At 38.9% G+C, this 16,844-nt stretch overlaps 1 protein-coding gene across 1 annotated transcript in view; it reads right to left on the bottom strand.

The window, feature by feature from the left end:
• The window catches only part of CCDC146 (coiled-coil domain containing 146), a 109,806-nt gene that overhangs the window by 5,508 nt on the left and 87,454 nt on the right, over positions 1-16,844 (bottom strand). The window contains exons 9-15 of the mRNA XM_060020309.1: positions 11,224-11,319; positions 10,424-10,594; positions 7,827-7,915; positions 7,571-7,735; positions 6,108-6,332; positions 4,321-4,549; positions 146-274 (exon numbers count right to left, since the gene is read on the bottom strand). Of these exons, the coding sequence (XP_059876292.1) occupies positions 146-274; positions 4,321-4,549; positions 6,108-6,332; positions 7,571-7,735; positions 7,827-7,915; positions 10,424-10,594; positions 11,224-11,319 (1,104 nt within the window). The remainder of the gene's footprint in view (positions 1-145; positions 275-4,320; positions 4,550-6,107; positions 6,333-7,570; positions 7,736-7,826; positions 7,916-10,423; positions 10,595-11,223; positions 11,320-16,844) is intronic.

Below are 16,844 nucleotides of genomic sequence, written 5' to 3'. Positions count from 1 at the left end.
TTTCGTTACTAGATTGCAATGAAAGGACTATATTAGTGACTAGAATAATGAGGGATGAATCCTCATAACATGAAACTGTACCACAGATATCTGTGACACTGATCAACAGGGGCTAATAGATGCTATTTTAAGAAAGGACATTTACCGCATCCATTTTTTTGATCATTTCTTCTTTGGTCACATCTTTCCCTGGAAGGAAGCGTGTTCTGTTCTCACCCTCAGGATTTATAAACTGTTTCTCCAGGTCTTTTATTCTGTCTGTACACTGTGAAAACTATTAAACAAGAAAGAAACAGTAACTTTGCTCAGTAAATCTTAAAGTCACATAGCCCAATGTCTTTAAGGTCTTTCCAGGCAAAGGTGGAAGGGAATTCTTAACACCCCATCAGCTGGGACTTGTGGTTAAGCAATGTTTCTACTCACGTGTGGTACAGAGAGGAAGATGCCTGTTAACTGACTCTGCAAAGCAAGGCAGTGACTTCTGGGTCATCAAAAAATGCTGACTTTACAACCAGTCCTTTTATTGCTTCCCATTTTGTGTTATACTCCCGGGATGCTGTGTGGTTGCAGAGCTCTGACTATACAGACTTGACCTCTTTATTGCATGTTGTTACAGGGGCCAAGGCAGACAGCACAGCATACAGGGTACACAACATACTAGACTCCAGTTTAAAACCCTTTGCTGGCAATAGGCTTAATGGCTTCCCAAAGAAAAGTAAAATTCTTAATTACTAGGTCAACACAGTGTACAGTCTGTGAGGAATAGCCCGAACTATTTGTATCTTTTTTGGTAAACACCCAATGTAATGTGTTATATATTCAACTATATTTGTTGACGCAGTGAGACTTTGGAGGTGGATGAAGAAATACAGAAATTCTCAAGCAGGAGTGGCAGCCGCACTTAGCTGTTTTGTAGGGAGGGATGTGGAACACAGTGAAAACCAAGCCATCACCTTTAGCTTTTCTACTGAAAGTCTGTATAATCGCAGGCAAATCATTTATCTTCTCTAAACCTTAGTTTCCTCAACTATCAAATGGGAAGATAAGTCCCAAACTCATGGGATTGATCCATTAAACGAGATAATATATTTAGAGTACTTTAAATTTGTAAACTTATTCTCCTCCTCCCGACAAAAAGAATTTCAAATGGTGACGTGAATATTGTTTTTCTTGCTGTCTCTCCACACTTAATTGCCCTTAATAGGGAGTTAATAACGTATCCATGTATGTGTATTTGTTGTATTTGTTATTAACAACATTTAATGTCTCCTTTTGTTAATTAGGAAATTAGATAAGAAAAAATATATGGTGCTTGCTTATCAAAGTGGCACCTTGATTGATCTTATTTCCCCATGGGCCCTTGAGGAAAAACCGTATCCTTTTTCGATATAAAATAGTGCTCTTGTGTCCGAAAACAGTTCACAGGACTTCCAGGAGCCCTAAAAACAGGCTATTATTACAAGTAAAATATTGCAGGAAAATGTGACTTATGATAATCCTTGGACGATTAAAAACTTTCAAGCAACCAAAAAAAAAGCAAACCTTAAGAGAATTCTGAAAGTGATACAAAAAAGGGGAAGATTGAAAAAAAAAAAACAAAACACTGTAGCTATAACAAATAACAGGATATGACGGAGATCTGGCACTAAACGGCAAGGTACAAAAACAGCTTGCTTGAAGCTTGAAATTTCACACGGTGTCCTTCAAAGGGCCCATGTGATTAGTGCTGAGTATACAATTAAATAATTAGGTGCAGTCTGAAGACTAATGCGAAACTTTCTATTCCACTGTTCTTAAGCTTAGAACTAACTCTGGTAGAACACGGAGCTGATGATAACACACAGTCCCTATGCTTCAATTCATATGCAGTCAGAATGATAAATGCTCACACCAGGCAGGGGGTACTATCATTGAATGCATAGTATTTTCCTCTTGGGTAAACTGAATTCATATTTTATACCGGATTACTGGTTTTATATAATAAATGCTAAGTATATATATATATTTTAAGAAGAACTAATTTTATCTATTTTAATCTATTGAATAGAAGTATTAATTTGCAATTAACACAAGTAAAATGCTTCCATAGTACAGAGTGAATTTTTTCTGTTGTGGATCTTACTGGATTTAAAGTCCTTTTGTTCTGCTGGGCATGTTGATCATGTAGCATGGGCAAAGATGGCCTTGAAAGTGTGTTCTGGGAAAGACCTGGAGAGAGCCGAATTGTTCTGTAAAACGGAGTGAGACAAGTGTGGGGCGCCTGGGGCGCAACATGGACAGTAAGGCTGTGGAGGGGAGATGGGGGGTGAAAGATGGAAAGGCAAGCCAGTGAAATGGAACTAGGCTAGGGTGTTGCATGGGGTAGTACACCTGGGGGACTGTTCCCAGTGGTGGCGTGGGAAGGCATACTTGTCTGATACTTCATTTGAAGTTCTTTGCATTTCTTGAATGTACCCCCTCACACTGGTGCCCCAATTCTTCAATAAAGTCAGTTCACAGACACAGGCCTGGCATGAATGGTCTTGTGTAGGTGTAGGCGGAAGTTGGAACCAGTCCCGAGTCTGCACTGAAGTGGCACAGAAGTGGCCCAGGCACTGTGTGTCAGGATGATGAGCGGATCCCCCAAAGGAACCACTAATTGGAAGCAGGAGTCAGAGCTGCAGGAATCCTGGGGAGGCTTTGTGGGAGACCTGGGGGAGGCCTGGGGTATGTTCCAGCCAGTCCATCTAATTCAGGGCTACACTTGTTGAAGACGTGAATGGGAGAACATATGGCTAAAGAAACAAACACTGGAATCAAACCTTACCATATTTGTGCAAAATGAAAGATCCTATCGTCTGTATAGCATATTACACGTTGAAATGCCATAAAATATGAAAGTAGAACCATCATTCAGTTCCATAAAGTCCTGTGAATCCCATGACATGATTAAATTAAAAAAAAAATGACCCCAAACTGTGTCTATAGCATGAGCTAATGAAAACCATTTACTTGTAAACCTAGAAAACGACCTAGAAACGGTCCAGATTTCTGATAATTTTAATAGTGGTTATATGTTGGGGATAGAATTTTTTTCTTTAAATTTTTTGTATTTTTTTCAAAACTTCATTAACAGAGTATGTCTTAATTTTATAATCAGAAAAAAATCTGAAAGCAAACCTGACATTTTATTATTATTTTTAAATTTTTTGGCCACACCCCATGGCATGTGGGATCTTAGTTCCCGGACCAGGGATGGAACCCACACCCCTGCATTGAAAGGTGGAGTCTTAACAGCTGGACCACCAGGGAAGTCCCTAAACCCGACATTTTAGAAAACATGTTATAGGTTAAAATGTATTCCAGCTACACTGAGTCAATGGATAAAAGTTTAGGCCACGAATTGTTTAGTTTAATTTTTTCTTCTGTTTTCATTAAGAAAAAAGTATAATTATTACATGTGAAGAAAATGGCTTTATATTTATGGTTTTATTTATTTACTTGCTGTTTTATGTTTAAATTTTATGACTTTATTCCACTTTTAAAAAGGCCATGTCAGAGGCCAAGTTATTAAATTACAGGGAAACTACAGGGGTTAATAAGGAGTCTAATTATATGCGATTACCCATTAATAAGAAACAACAATCTTGGTTCTAGAATTTCAAAGAGAATCAAAAATAAGAGAGCTAGGGCTTCCCTGGTGGCGCAGTGGTTGAGAGTCCGCCTGCCGATGTAGGGGACACGGGTTCGTGCCCCGGTCCGGCAAGATCCCACGTGCCGCGGAGCGGCTGGGCCCGTGAGCCATGGCCGCCGAGCCTGCGCGTCTGGAGCCTGTGCTCCGCAACGGGAGAGGCCACAACAGTGAGAGGCCCGCGTACCGCAAAAACAAACAAACAAAAAAAGAGAGCTAGATGGTCTGCAGGATCTTTCCAGCAAGCATCAAAAACATAATTATGAATAAAAATAAAAACAAACCAAAAAAAACCCCAATTATGCTGGCCGTAGTGAAAGCCTGGCTTACTGAAGTTTTGAGCTCTGAAGCAGCTGAGTTAGAGCTGAGATTTGGGAAGGTCTAAATTCCAAGAAAGGCAGAAAGTGCTTCATGGGGGATAAAAAGATAATCTGTAGCTCAGATGCCTGAAGCACAGATTCTACCCTGGAGCAGTGTTCAAAGGCATTTTTAAACAGGACATTTAACTCAAGAGTTCTTGTAGGTACCAGGAGTAGCATGGCTTGATTTACATGTAAGAACTTATATGACCTACAAAGCAACAAAGGAGGAAAAAAAAAGAAGACAGCAGCAGATGTTCCCAGGACGTGTGTCGTCAACACTTTTCCCACCTGAATCTGGAGCACTGCTAGATCAGCATCCAGAGCCCTCTTGGCTGGCAGCAATTTCCGGGTCACGTGAATCTGTCTTTGCTTCTCCGCAATCTTCACTTTCAGGAATCGGATCTTCTCTTCCAGGACGTGTATTTCAATTTCTCCATGTAGCTTCATCTTCTCTTGGATATTTATTTTTTCATAAAAAATGCACACTTCCTCTTCCCGCTCTATCAGCTGAACACCACTATGGTCAGATTGAGAGGCAGAGGCTAAGAGGATGTTGAGGCCACCGTTTTACTAGTCACTGTGGTTCTCTCTGGATTTGGGTGCAAAATACACATCAACACTGCGTGATTCCAGGAGACAATAGATATTCACTGTTGGCTTTCTAGTTAAACTCCACATTTTGAATTTTTCTGGGCATGGGAGAGAGAGGGTTGTGTAGAATCTGGACTCTGAGCTGGCCATGTCTTTGGCCGGCCACAGTATCTCTGCAAGTCCCAGTGGTCCTCCTGGGGTGGAAAAGAATGTCACTCCCCACGCATGAACGATGTGATCCCAGGGTCTGATTTTCTGCAGACCCTTTTCACGGGCCAGACCTGCCAACCGAGGGCTGGCCAGAAGTACCCAGGCAGGGGGCCAGGGAATGCGTTTCTGGCAGCTATTCTGTTCTATCTAACTTGCCAGGACCATTAGGCTCTTTTAAAGTTAAATATTTCTGATGTACATTTCCCCATAAACAGGCAAATCCCCATGATTATAGCCCTTTGTAATCATGCCAGAGGAAAGACCCCTCCTTGTGAGGAGACTGTGGGGAAGAAACAAAGTAAGAATTTTCTAATTCCAGCCCCAGAACTGACCAGGGCCTGGGAGCACACTGTCTAAATGCTTTGGTTTGTGCCAGGAGCCAAATAAGAGGACTTTTTTTTATTTCCCCAGAGAGAACACCTGCCAGCCCTTTGAAAAAGTGGTGTTCCTCACACCCTGAAGTTCTTCCCCCACACCGTGCGTATCCATTATCCCCAAGTGCATCTTTAATTGCTTCTATCTCTTTCCCTGTCTCTCCTCCCTCAAAACATGTGTGCCCAGGGGTGTATGTGGCTAATCTTAGCTCTGTATTTTGTTTCATTTGCCATTCACTGGCTCATCTCATGAGCTGCTTTATTCTCTTGACAACAGAAGCCAGGTGTGATGCATTACCACCTTTTAGAACTTTCAGGGCCCAGCACTTAACACAGAACACAGCCTTACACAGAACAGTACACAATCAAGGTTTGAGGAAAAAAAATCTAATACCTGATGTAATTACTACAGGGCTCTACAATCTCATGCACCAGATTTCTCAGAACACAAGCAACTTGGGAAAACTGTTAAGTAGTAATCAATTAATAATATTATTATATCTGGGAGAAATAATGCTACTCTTGCTGAGAAAATGAACTGGGTGAATGGCTTAATGAATAAACCTGTCGCCCAAGTGAATACAAGATCCAAAGACTTATTTATGTCAATTATACTGAAATAATTTGATGGTATCCTGATCCTGAGTGGTAGCCTGGTAAAGGACTTTGATCCTTAAGCGAGCAACTTGCCAAACCCTACTCTTGGCTGTCTTTCTTACGAGGACAGAGTTTCTTATTTTCAGGGAAAGCACACAGCCCCCTCCCCGCCCTGCAAAGGCTGATGAAACCTGAGTGTCAAATGTCCCTCACTATCCCCTGTCAAGTCTAGAGAAAAATGTGCAACATTTCTAAATCGGATCTCTGGGTGCTTTGCTCTCCCATTAGGTTCCTGGTTTTTACCTTTCATTTCGACGCTGAACGGCTTTTTCGTATTTTTTGCGAAGCTGCGCCATCTCCTTTTCAATCACTGTGATCATGTTGTCAAGTCTGTCAGTGTTATTTAACTGGGCTTCCTTCTTCTCTTTCATTTCCTGAAGTTTTGCTACCATTTTGCACACATCGTTTTGCATGCTTTCTCTGATGGTAATGTTGTTGGCATGCTTCAGCATAGAATTTTGTAGCTTTCTTTAAAAATAATGGGAAAATGGGTACGAATATAATTTCCTTTAGTTTCTTTAAAAACAATAAAGACTTCTGAAACACAAGCAGTATCAAGGTAGCTCTTGATTTAGTGTGTCCCTTGAAATGACAATAGTAGTAACGATATTCATCACATGATACTCTTCAGGAACTTCTGTAATTTCCCAGGTCTCCGATTTGCCCTTATCTGGATTAGGACAGCTTTCCTTTGTGCCCCAAGTGTCTGCTGCCCCGATTTATCAAAGCAAGAGACTTAAGTGATTCATTTAGTGCTCTGTCATCCCCAGGAGACTCTGCTATCTTGAGGGTGGAGGCGGTTATATCTGACAATGTCCACTGGACCTAAGGTAGTGCCTGACTCAATATAGCATCACAATAAATGCTGAATGAATGCATGGCCTCTATAAATGATATTTTACTTTCATGTAGGATGAGAAACTGATTAGGATGTTAGATTTGCCTTTTCATACCAATCCCCTCACACCTCTACTCCCACCCAACCCCCCTCCACTACCCCACACACAAGAGCCCGTTTTGTAATATCTTTATAAAAGGAAACTGGGCAATAGTGGCCACCAGAAAAAGTTCAGGTTGTATAGACTCTGTGGATCAGGGACTAAATACAGGTGAAAGATTCTACCAGATCTTGGCACACGGTAAATAATAAAGTTTAAAAAAACAACCATTGGATTAATTCATTTAATAACAAAAAGTACTATATAAAGGACTATTTCTATGGGTAAAAAAAATGAGCCCAGAGAGCTAGCATAGCTTACCCAAGATCACACAGCTAATGAGTGGCAGGGCTGGGGTTTGGGTCTAGAAAGCCCCTTCTCTTAACCACCCCGCCATACTGCCTCACATAAGCTCATTAGATGCTTCAGACCTACAATCATGGGATGCTGGTTTATGAACATTTGAGTGTCTTCTAACATTAAATGCAAACTGTCAAATTTGTGCTTTTATTTGTAGATGAGTAAATGAAAATGAAGTGAGCATAGTTACAGAGTATAGTTTTCCATCCACTTAAATATGGCTCCCAAACAGAAGCATAAGGAATCACATTCAGATGCTTGTCAGCTGTAAAGTGGGGTGTGTGAGCAAGGGCTTTTCTAAGTTTTGTAAAAGACTTATTTTCTATTTCATCATCCCCCAGGGTATTTTATCACTTAATGACTCCGAAGAGAAACCTTTGAAAGGACAGTAGTTATTAGAACACTTACCTGTCTTGAGTAACTGCACTATTTCTTAAAATTTCCAGTTCATTTAATGACATTTTATGCCTTTCTTTTATTTCATTGACTTTCTGGTGAGCTTTGTGAAGTAGGTTAATAAATTTGTTTCTTTCATTTCGAATAGTGTCATACAGTTTAGCAAACTCTCTGAGTCTGTGAAAATACAAGTGTTTTTGAAATTTGTGAAATAAATAGGTTTTTCTTCCCCCAGCCAACTAGATAAGTCCTCATGTAATTCTTTTACCTCCGATGAATTTCTCGTTTTTGCTTCCTGTGTATCCGGATTTCAAGATCCTTTGCTTTGATCTCCCTAGCAATGTTGGCATATTTTTGCTGAAATATAGAAATTAATAGTGAGATTTTAAAAATAGTCTACCACCAACAGCATATGGATACTCCCAGCCTCAACCCATCTCATTACTGTCCATTAAGGACAATTCTATCTTCATCAGCTGGGTCGTGCAGATCACGGGGAAGAGGAAAGGGGGAGGGGGGATGAAAATTGCCTGGCCAGCTGAACTGAATCACATTGGCTAGGACAGAAGGTTAATTAAAGGAGAGAAAGATCGAGAGAGGAGGAAAAGAAAGGAGACTGCCCAGGTTGGTTTGAGGAAAAGTTCGGGAAACTTTTGAAGAGCGGAGGAATGATTGTGGACAGCACAGCCGGGGTGGGTGAGTGAGGAATTTGTGGAAGATGGATGAGAGAAGGGGACTTGGAGTCAGTTTTGATAAATGTTACGAGCTGAAGGCTCTGTGATATTTTGTGAGACTGAAGCCATGCTTTTAAAGTGCTTTTCCATTTGTTTGTACGGTGGGTGTGTTTTCCTGCACAATGAAGCGCCATGCTGAGCCTAACACCATAGGGAGCTGAAAAACAGATTACACATGAATATTTTAAAAGACGGCAGTTATATCTCCAAAGTGCTCAACATATACCAAGTGTTAAATGCGCTAGTTACGTTCTTCAAATACAAAGATGCTGGGCCCTTTATCTAGGGTGAGAAACGTATTCAAAGAAGTACAGTATTTTGCTAGTAGAAACCAGAGGAAATAGTTTCTGCTGGCCTTCTCTTAAGGACCGCGAGAGCAAAACCCATATGGTTATTCAAAAGAAACTAGGCATCAGAGCCAAGATTGACATGTAGCAATTTTATGTTGTTCTCAGTGAGAACGGGAGTCAGGAAGAAACTAATATTATTTAAGTAACTGCGTGTATGAAGAATTAAAGAGGTAAAAAATGTAGTGTCATCCCCTCCATCTTGGAGGTAGTAGTAACATTGACTTTTTTTCCCCTTCACCTTTTATCTTAGGGATATGGATGAGAGGTGAAAATAAATAAGATTGACTCTTGTCTTAAGGAAATTATAGTTTATTACAGCCGATCTTTAACAGACTAATTCCCAATGCTAAGAATACTTAAGGAAAACAATATTTTTCCTTTATTGATTTCCATATTTCAAGAGAAATTGATCTTCTTTGAGAGAAATTAGAGAATTGAATTAGCTCATTTAGTAATGAGATTTGGCTGACATAGATTAGTCACACATAGATAACACATGTATCAGTTTTTGAGGTTAATTAAAAAATGGTCTAGTTCATAAAACAGATCCATGTTCCTCGTAGTAAGTATCCCTCTGTCCTCTCCTCTCCTCCTTTTGCTCCTGTTCGTTCTCCCCTCAGGCAGCCTTCTTTCCCCCGTTCCTCCCTGTCCACTGCCTTTCCTTTCTTTACTGAAACGCAGCTACCCCATGAACTCTTCTGGGCTTTGCCTCAGCTTCTGGGACCAGGGTCCAAAGTGCTCAATAGGGATTAAGTGACCTTCACCACCTGACCTTTCCTGCTCTCTGGTCTCACTGTTTGACACCCTTTTCCCCATTTTCCCATGCCCCAGCCATGCTAAACTTCTTTTAGTTTCTCTCTGTCAAATGTTTTGGGTGGGTGGGTGGGAAATAAACAGTTAAAGGGCAATTTGAATAGTTTGCTGTGGGTTGTGTGATGTAGATCTTCACCCCAGTTTTCTCTCATCTGTATTTAACCTCATGGCTCACGAATGCTTTGATGTGTGAGTTCTTTCTGGAAAACAAGAAGAAATGCTACCCTGTGTGAATGCTTGCTCAGAATTAGACAAAGCTGCAGTCAGAAAGAGCCAACATCTGGGTCACATGGTAAATTCAGGTATTCTATTTTAGTAACATGTCATATCGTATTCATTTTTAACAGGGGACTTCTGGACACAATCCTTATGTGGAATAAATGATTCTAATATTAGAGTTTTAGCTAGCATGATAGGAGGGTTGTTTTTGCTATTGGTTTCCTTGTTGGTTTTGTTTGGGGATGTTGCACTGGGTCAGCTCTGGTACTTTGTCAGGAGCCCAGGAAAGTCATGGGGTGAAGCAGTTACTAAGGGTAATTGTCCTAGGATTGGTTTAAATGATGCTGGCTTGATGAACTTGGGAAAGAGAGTGGTCTAATGCTGTGGCTTCTGAGTTGTTCTGGGCAAATCACAATGGACTATGAGATGGTGGTGAATCACAGACACCTGCGCGCCTGTCAGCTGTGTTCCCTGAAGGCATCCACCTTATTCTTACTGAAATTGTCATCTGTTCAAATCCTCTGCTTGTTGTCATTGACCTAGTTCTTTTCCCCTCTAGATTGTTAGTTGTTGCCTGTTGAATCCTTGGAATATTTTTCAGTGCATGATTGGGTTTTGTTTAGGGAAGCTGTATAGTCACTGAACTTGAAGGAGACTTAAAATCATAGTTTTCTGATGAACATTGTATTAAAAGGAGGCTACCCTGGACTCCTGTGGTAATTAGTGGATGGTTACAAAAATGCAGTTACCTGAGCTTTCAGGAAATCCTTGGATTTTTGCTCTTTCTCGTCAATTTTGATTTGAGTCATACGGACAAGGTTGAATACCAGCTCTCGCATGTTTTCTTGCTCCTTTAAAAGCTTGTTTTCTTCAGCAAGTTGCTGTTCTAGTAACTTAGACTCAGCTTCTGATAGGATTTTCTTTTGAAAAAACACAAATATTATAATGCATTATTTGAAAGAATACACTAAGGCCAGTATCTCAGACTACTTTTTAAATTTTCTATGTAGAGATTATTTTGTTAAAACACAAAAAGTAACTCTGCTGCCTTAGCACCAAGTACTTTCTTTATCTTATTAAAAAAATGTGCAAACATGATAACATGTTTAACGCAGAACTTTTTCTTATTCAAACTGTATTTTCAAGTAATTTTTTGAAGAGAAAAGCATGGTTTTTTTGGTTTATTTATTTATTTTTTAAAAGCATGTTTTAAAACACTTTGACAGTGGCTTGGATAAGCAAAATTTGAAATTAGATGTGACTGAAATAAAACATTTATTGTTCATTTTTAACCAGTAGGCTTTTTACTTTAAAATCTCATGAATCTGTATAATTTTTGCTGGTTAAAACACATTCTTTTTTTTTTTTTTCTCCAAATTTTAATATGGGTTTGGCGTGGACTTTGAGATAAAGAAACAGACCCACGTTAAGTAGGATCATATTCTCTTTGATGACTCTCCTATTAATGAGGTTTCATGGAACACAGTTAAAAACACAAGTTTGCTTTAATCATTCTTAGATAGAAGCTTACGTGAAAGTTGATACTAACCTGCTGGGTCAAATTCCTCTTAGCCACTTCAACTTCCTTATGGAGCTCTCGCCTTCTCTCAGTTAATGTAGAATCATCTTTAGGGATAGCTTCAATCTGGAAATCAGAGTTGAAAATAGGTATTTATACCTATTGAAAGAAATCTTCAGTGTCATGTAGTCAACCCTGTCACGACCTTTTGCAAATGGTAGGGAAGTTATGATTCTTACTCTTAAAGGAATTGCCTGTTATGCTGAATATTCTTTATAAAGTCACGGTAAACTAAAATATGAAGACTTGTCAAAAATCTATAATTCACCAGCTGCAAATATTCTATTTCTCATTCATTTGGAAATAAAAACTCTTACTAGTAACAGTTGCTAACATTTATAGAGTACGACTATGTGTTAGGCAAAGTTCTAAGTGCTTATATATATGGTCTTATTTAATCCTCACATAACCCCATGAGGTAGGTTATATTATCTCCAATTGTGCAGATGAGAATGAGGAACAAAGACATTTAAGCACCTTGCCTCAGTGACGTATGTGCGAACCCAGGCAGTTAGATCCCATGGTCCTAACACTGTATTTTACTGCCTCTCTAACTCATGACTCAGCTCTTTGGAAACATGCATATTCAAATGATATTTATTATACTTATAAAATCTGAATTCATTTATGAAACACTATAGATTTCAAATTAGGAACTATTAACAGAATAGTTGGCACTATTAATAACAGAATAGTTGGCTACTCTTATGTAGTAGTTTGAGTACCTGGAAAGTTCTTACACAAAAGAAAAACCTCTTAACTTTTTTGTTGATACTTGAAACTCCACCACTGTATTTCAGTTGTACTGGCTTGTGCTTTTGTCCTCTGTTGAAGTACTTTGAAGAGAGGGCAACATCTTATTCTATCAGTCTTTGCTGTCTTATTAGGAATGAGCTTATCAGATTCTTTATGATGGAGAAGAGAGCAGAGAGAAGAGGACACGCAGCAACTGATGGGGAAGGAGTACCATCCAGGGTTACAGGAAGGGTTATCTTGGGGTGCTGAGTGCATACTTGACTCAGAGCAGACTTAGAGTTGGATCTTCACACCAAAAGCAATCTGATGTGGTTCATTTCCTACTGTGACAGCACACACTTCTAGGCACCAGGATTGAATATTGACTAAAATTTGTCCCAGGAAGGGCAGATCATACTCTTTAGTGATTTGAGGGTCACTAAACAGGATCCCTCTGAAGTTTACGCTACTCTTTTAAAGTAGCTGAAGTGTGTTTTGGATGTCCCACAATCAGGAACCTGTGCATTGGCAGTAGCATCTTTTGTACCCACAGATGCCCAACGACATCCTGCTTTCCATGGCCTCTCCTAGCATGGAGAGCTAGCTGCTGAGAAGCATGCGCTGGACTTAGGAAGATGAGACATGGTCTTGTGAAATCCATGTAACAATATATAGAACTTGTGATTCTGATGAGCAGATAATTGCTACAGCAGGTCAGAAAATGGAGAGCTCAACGTAGAATTGAATAATCAGGAAAGATTTCATGGAAAAGTTAAGAAGCCAGCGAGGAAGACTTTGATTTCTCCTTCTGGAAAGTAGAGTTAATTCTTCCTGGACAGATTGGAGTCCAGCAAGCATCTTGGTGTCTGACTATTTCTCTGCCATTGGTGTCCAGGAGTGGGCTACTCCAAATGATTTTGCTCCCAAGTGTAGGCAAATCTATACATGTATACTAATGGGGACTAGAGGAGCTTATAAGCTTTCTACAGAAGATATGATGAGAGCACACTCATCAACTACTCTGTCAACTAAAGGCTCCTGACAAATTTTCCTGGATTCAGGTCTCAGACATTCAGGTTTCTTCCAGTGTTTCAAATTACAAACAATACTGCAGTGAATGATACTAATTTTTGAACTCTGGCTAACTGCTTCTCTGACACATTTCTCAACTCTCCACAAACCCACCCCTCTAGTTTCAGGAAGGAATTAAGTATGCTTGGTTTGTGGAAGAGGTAACAAGGTAAGCCATTGGTAGCAGAGAGCCTGCTGGCTGCCTAGCTAATATCTACGCTCCACACTGACCTTACTAACAGAACCCCAAGTTTGTTCAGAGCTGCAATGTATCAAAAAATCTTCAGACTCCTTTGCACTTGGGGGTGACGAGGTGAGCCAGGACAGGCCAATAAAATGTAAGTGGAAATCTCCTGGATAGGGCTCCTGGGAAAGTGACTGTTTTCCTGTTAAAAAGACAGAGTCCTCCAAGTCATCTGCCATATGCATCTTGCTCTCTGCCCTTCCCCACTTCTGTGTGATTTTATGCCCAAAGGCAGAATGGCCATTTTGTGACCTTGGAGAAAAAAAATATACATGTTAAAGATGACAGAAGAAAAAGCTAAGAGGATCCTGGACTTTTCATTATGTGAAACTACCTGGTGTGTGCCTATCTCTGGATTTTTTATTATGTGAATAAAACAACCCTCTATTTACTTCAGCTACTGTAATTGAGTTTGTTACTTCTTGCAGCCAAATTGTAAACCTAATTGATATACCTTTTGAAAGGAAATCTTTCTAAGGTAATCTGGAAAATGGGCTGGAGTTAGACTGAAGCTTCCGTTAATGGGAAAGGGAAAAAGCTGATCAAGTATAAAAGTTCTAATTATGTTCTAATATTGAGGTAAAATTTACCATTGTTTTTGAGCCCCAAACTGCATATATCAGGTTTTGTAAGCTTATTTATTTTAGTTCTTTGTTTTGATTTTTATAGAGTAGCATTTCATGTTTAAAAAAAAAATTAATGTGTGTTCATTGTAACCAAAAATAAATAAATAAAACAGTAAGTAAAGTAAGAAATTAAACATCTTCTGCTCCCCACCTCTACTTCAGATGTTACCAGGAGGCAGCATTAATAGATTGGTGTCTGTTCTTCCTGACATTTTTAATATATGAATAAACATCAGTAACTTTCATAAAGTTAAGAAATTAGACATATTCTGTAGTAAACATCCCAATTATTTTATATCAGTGAACCTTTCTTTAAGGATCTGATGTTTTTTTAAAATATTTGAAATTTTCATGAGGTTTGTGGCTCAGAATTCTGGGAGAGTCTCTACAGTCAAAGGCCTAAGAGAATCAAACAACTGTCCCTAGGGGGAAACAAATTTTGAAGAATAGGCTGAGCCCTTCATGCTTACCTTTTTTTATCTTTTTGTTTTCAGATTGCATGCAAGTTTGAAATGTTCATTCAGGCTGGGAGTGACTGGCCTGACCCACTGTTTTCAAGTACTGCCAGCCAGCGTAGGACTATGGCTGGGCTAATTATAAGTTATAAGTTCAAAGAGGAAATTAGTCTGTCCCTGAAACTGAACTAGGACAAAAACATAGACTTTTCTTGAAAGCACTGAAGGAAAAGCATTTTAATATATTTTCATTTCTGTTAGTTCTACATTATGTGAGTGTTATTTTATGAGCTTAATAGCTAGAAGTATCCTAATATAAATAGCATTTCTTTATTAAAATATGAACAACTTGTGAGCATTCTACCACAGTTTCCTCTTTGGTGAAGAGCCATTCCTGATATATTTGTGTCCAGTCAGATCAGTCTATAGTGGCAAACCTCATCATCAGAAACAGCATCCAGTTAGCTTTACAGTATCCCACTCTTAAATATAAGCAGATAGATAAGGATTACCAGATATTTGAGAAAAGTTTCTAGTAAGAAAGAGAAAAGAACAAACAAGGACACCAAAACAAACAAAAAACCAGGAAGATGTAATCTGAAGAAAGTTGTAATTTGCAGAAAGAAGAAAAAGATAAAAAACTATCATTAACATTCTCAGTGAGATAAGAGAAGATATGAAGTAAGAATAAGGATACTATAAGAAATAAACAGGAGAAAAAGAGATCATGGAAATTTAAAATATGATAGCAGAATGTAAGATTAAATAGAATGACTGGAAGAAAAAGTTGAGGAAATCTCCCTTGTAACAAGTCCAAAAAACAAAAGAATGAAAAATAAGAGAAAAAAAATGACAAGAATGTTAAAAGACTCTTTTAGAAGGTCTAACATCTGGGTAATAGGGGTCCCAGAAAGAGAACAATAAAATAAAAGTGGACAAAATTGGAGAAATTATTTAAGACAAAGTCTCAGAATTGAAAGACATGAGTTTCCATATACAGAGAGCCCACTAAGTGTCCAGCACGATGGCTAAAAGTAGAAGCCCCACAAATGGGAACTTCATTGTGAAATTTTAAAATTTTAGAGGCAAGTAAAAAATCCTACAAGTTTCCAGCATGGAAAAAACAACAACTGGTTTCAAACAAAGGATCAAGTATCAGAATTGACACCAAGTTTCTTAGTAGTGACTTTAGACGATAAAAGACAAATTGATCAATGCTTTCATTATGAGGAAAAATAATTTCCAATTAAAATGTCATATCCACTTAAAGTATTAATTATCTATGAACTAGAGTGAGGATAAAATATGTTCTGACATGCACTTTCTGACACACAGGTCTTAGCAAACTACTTTCCATTCACCTTTCTTAGGAAGCTACTGGAAGACATGCTCCTCCCACAAAAAGAGAATAAGCCAAAAGAGAAATAGAAGAGACACATGAAATAGGGGATCCAACATAGGAGAGAGGTAAAAGGAGTCACCAAGATGATGGAGTAAGGTTCCTAAGCTGGGGAGTGTACATGTAGAGAAGTGAGACCAGTTTGTTACAGATCAGAAGGCTGAGAAGGGAAAAGCAGCTTCTGAGATCTGGGAGTTGGCACTCACAGCTGGGCCTTGGTGTTCTCCTACTGAACACAAACAATTTCACAGAAAATCACCATCAGACAAGACGATTCTATGATCATAGGAAAAAACAAGACCACTCTGTATTTGTCTTTGGTCACAGACAAAAGCATGAACATTTTCCAAGCCACAAAATATCACGTATTCCCATCTCACAGTCTTCCTTACCAACTGCAGCTTTAGCTTTAATCTAGTCTTTTCTCTTTCTATCTTAAGATTTATTAAGATACTCAATCATAGAATTAACCTCACTTTCTGACAATATTCAAATCTAGGGCAGAGTCCCATTTTCTTAAACCATCCCCCAAAACATATAACACAAGCCCAAATCCTGTCAGGCCTTTCTAATACCCTGTACTGAGATACTCTACTGTTCCCCCTGGTGAGTGTTTTCCCTTGCTGCAATGAGTAATAAACTCAACTCATTCAACCACGGATATGTTCCTACTGGACTTTGGCTGGAGGTTACCGAAAAGTCTCAAGTGATTTCTTCAAGAAGGTTAAATGAATAGACTACCAAATATGTTTTAACATGCTGAGAGAAAATTTATACAATTAGAGGACAGTTTGGTGTCAAACTAATTATAAGTATACAGAAAACTACAAATAAAAAAAACAGAATGTTTATAAATTTGGGGGAACACAAAATTTTGTAAGTAATTACCTAATATGACTCAGGTGTGAATAACCTTTATTCATAATAATGTAAATACGAAATTTCAAAATTGTTAAAATTATGTCATGAGGCTATTTATCGTGTGGAGGGACAAGAAATGTGTGTGTTGAACAGGGGTATAAAGAAAGCTTAATCCTCACCTTTTATAGTGAGAAGTAAAA

The sequence above is a fragment of the Delphinus delphis genome, chromosome 9 (genome assembly GCF_949987515.2).
Source record: "Delphinus delphis chromosome 9, mDelDel1.2, whole genome shotgun sequence".
Classification (NCBI taxonomy): Eukaryota; Metazoa; Chordata; class Mammalia; order Artiodactyla; family Delphinidae; genus Delphinus; species Delphinus delphis.
Note: the sequence above shows the minus strand (reverse complement) of the source record. Positions and strands in the feature narration are given on the sequence as shown.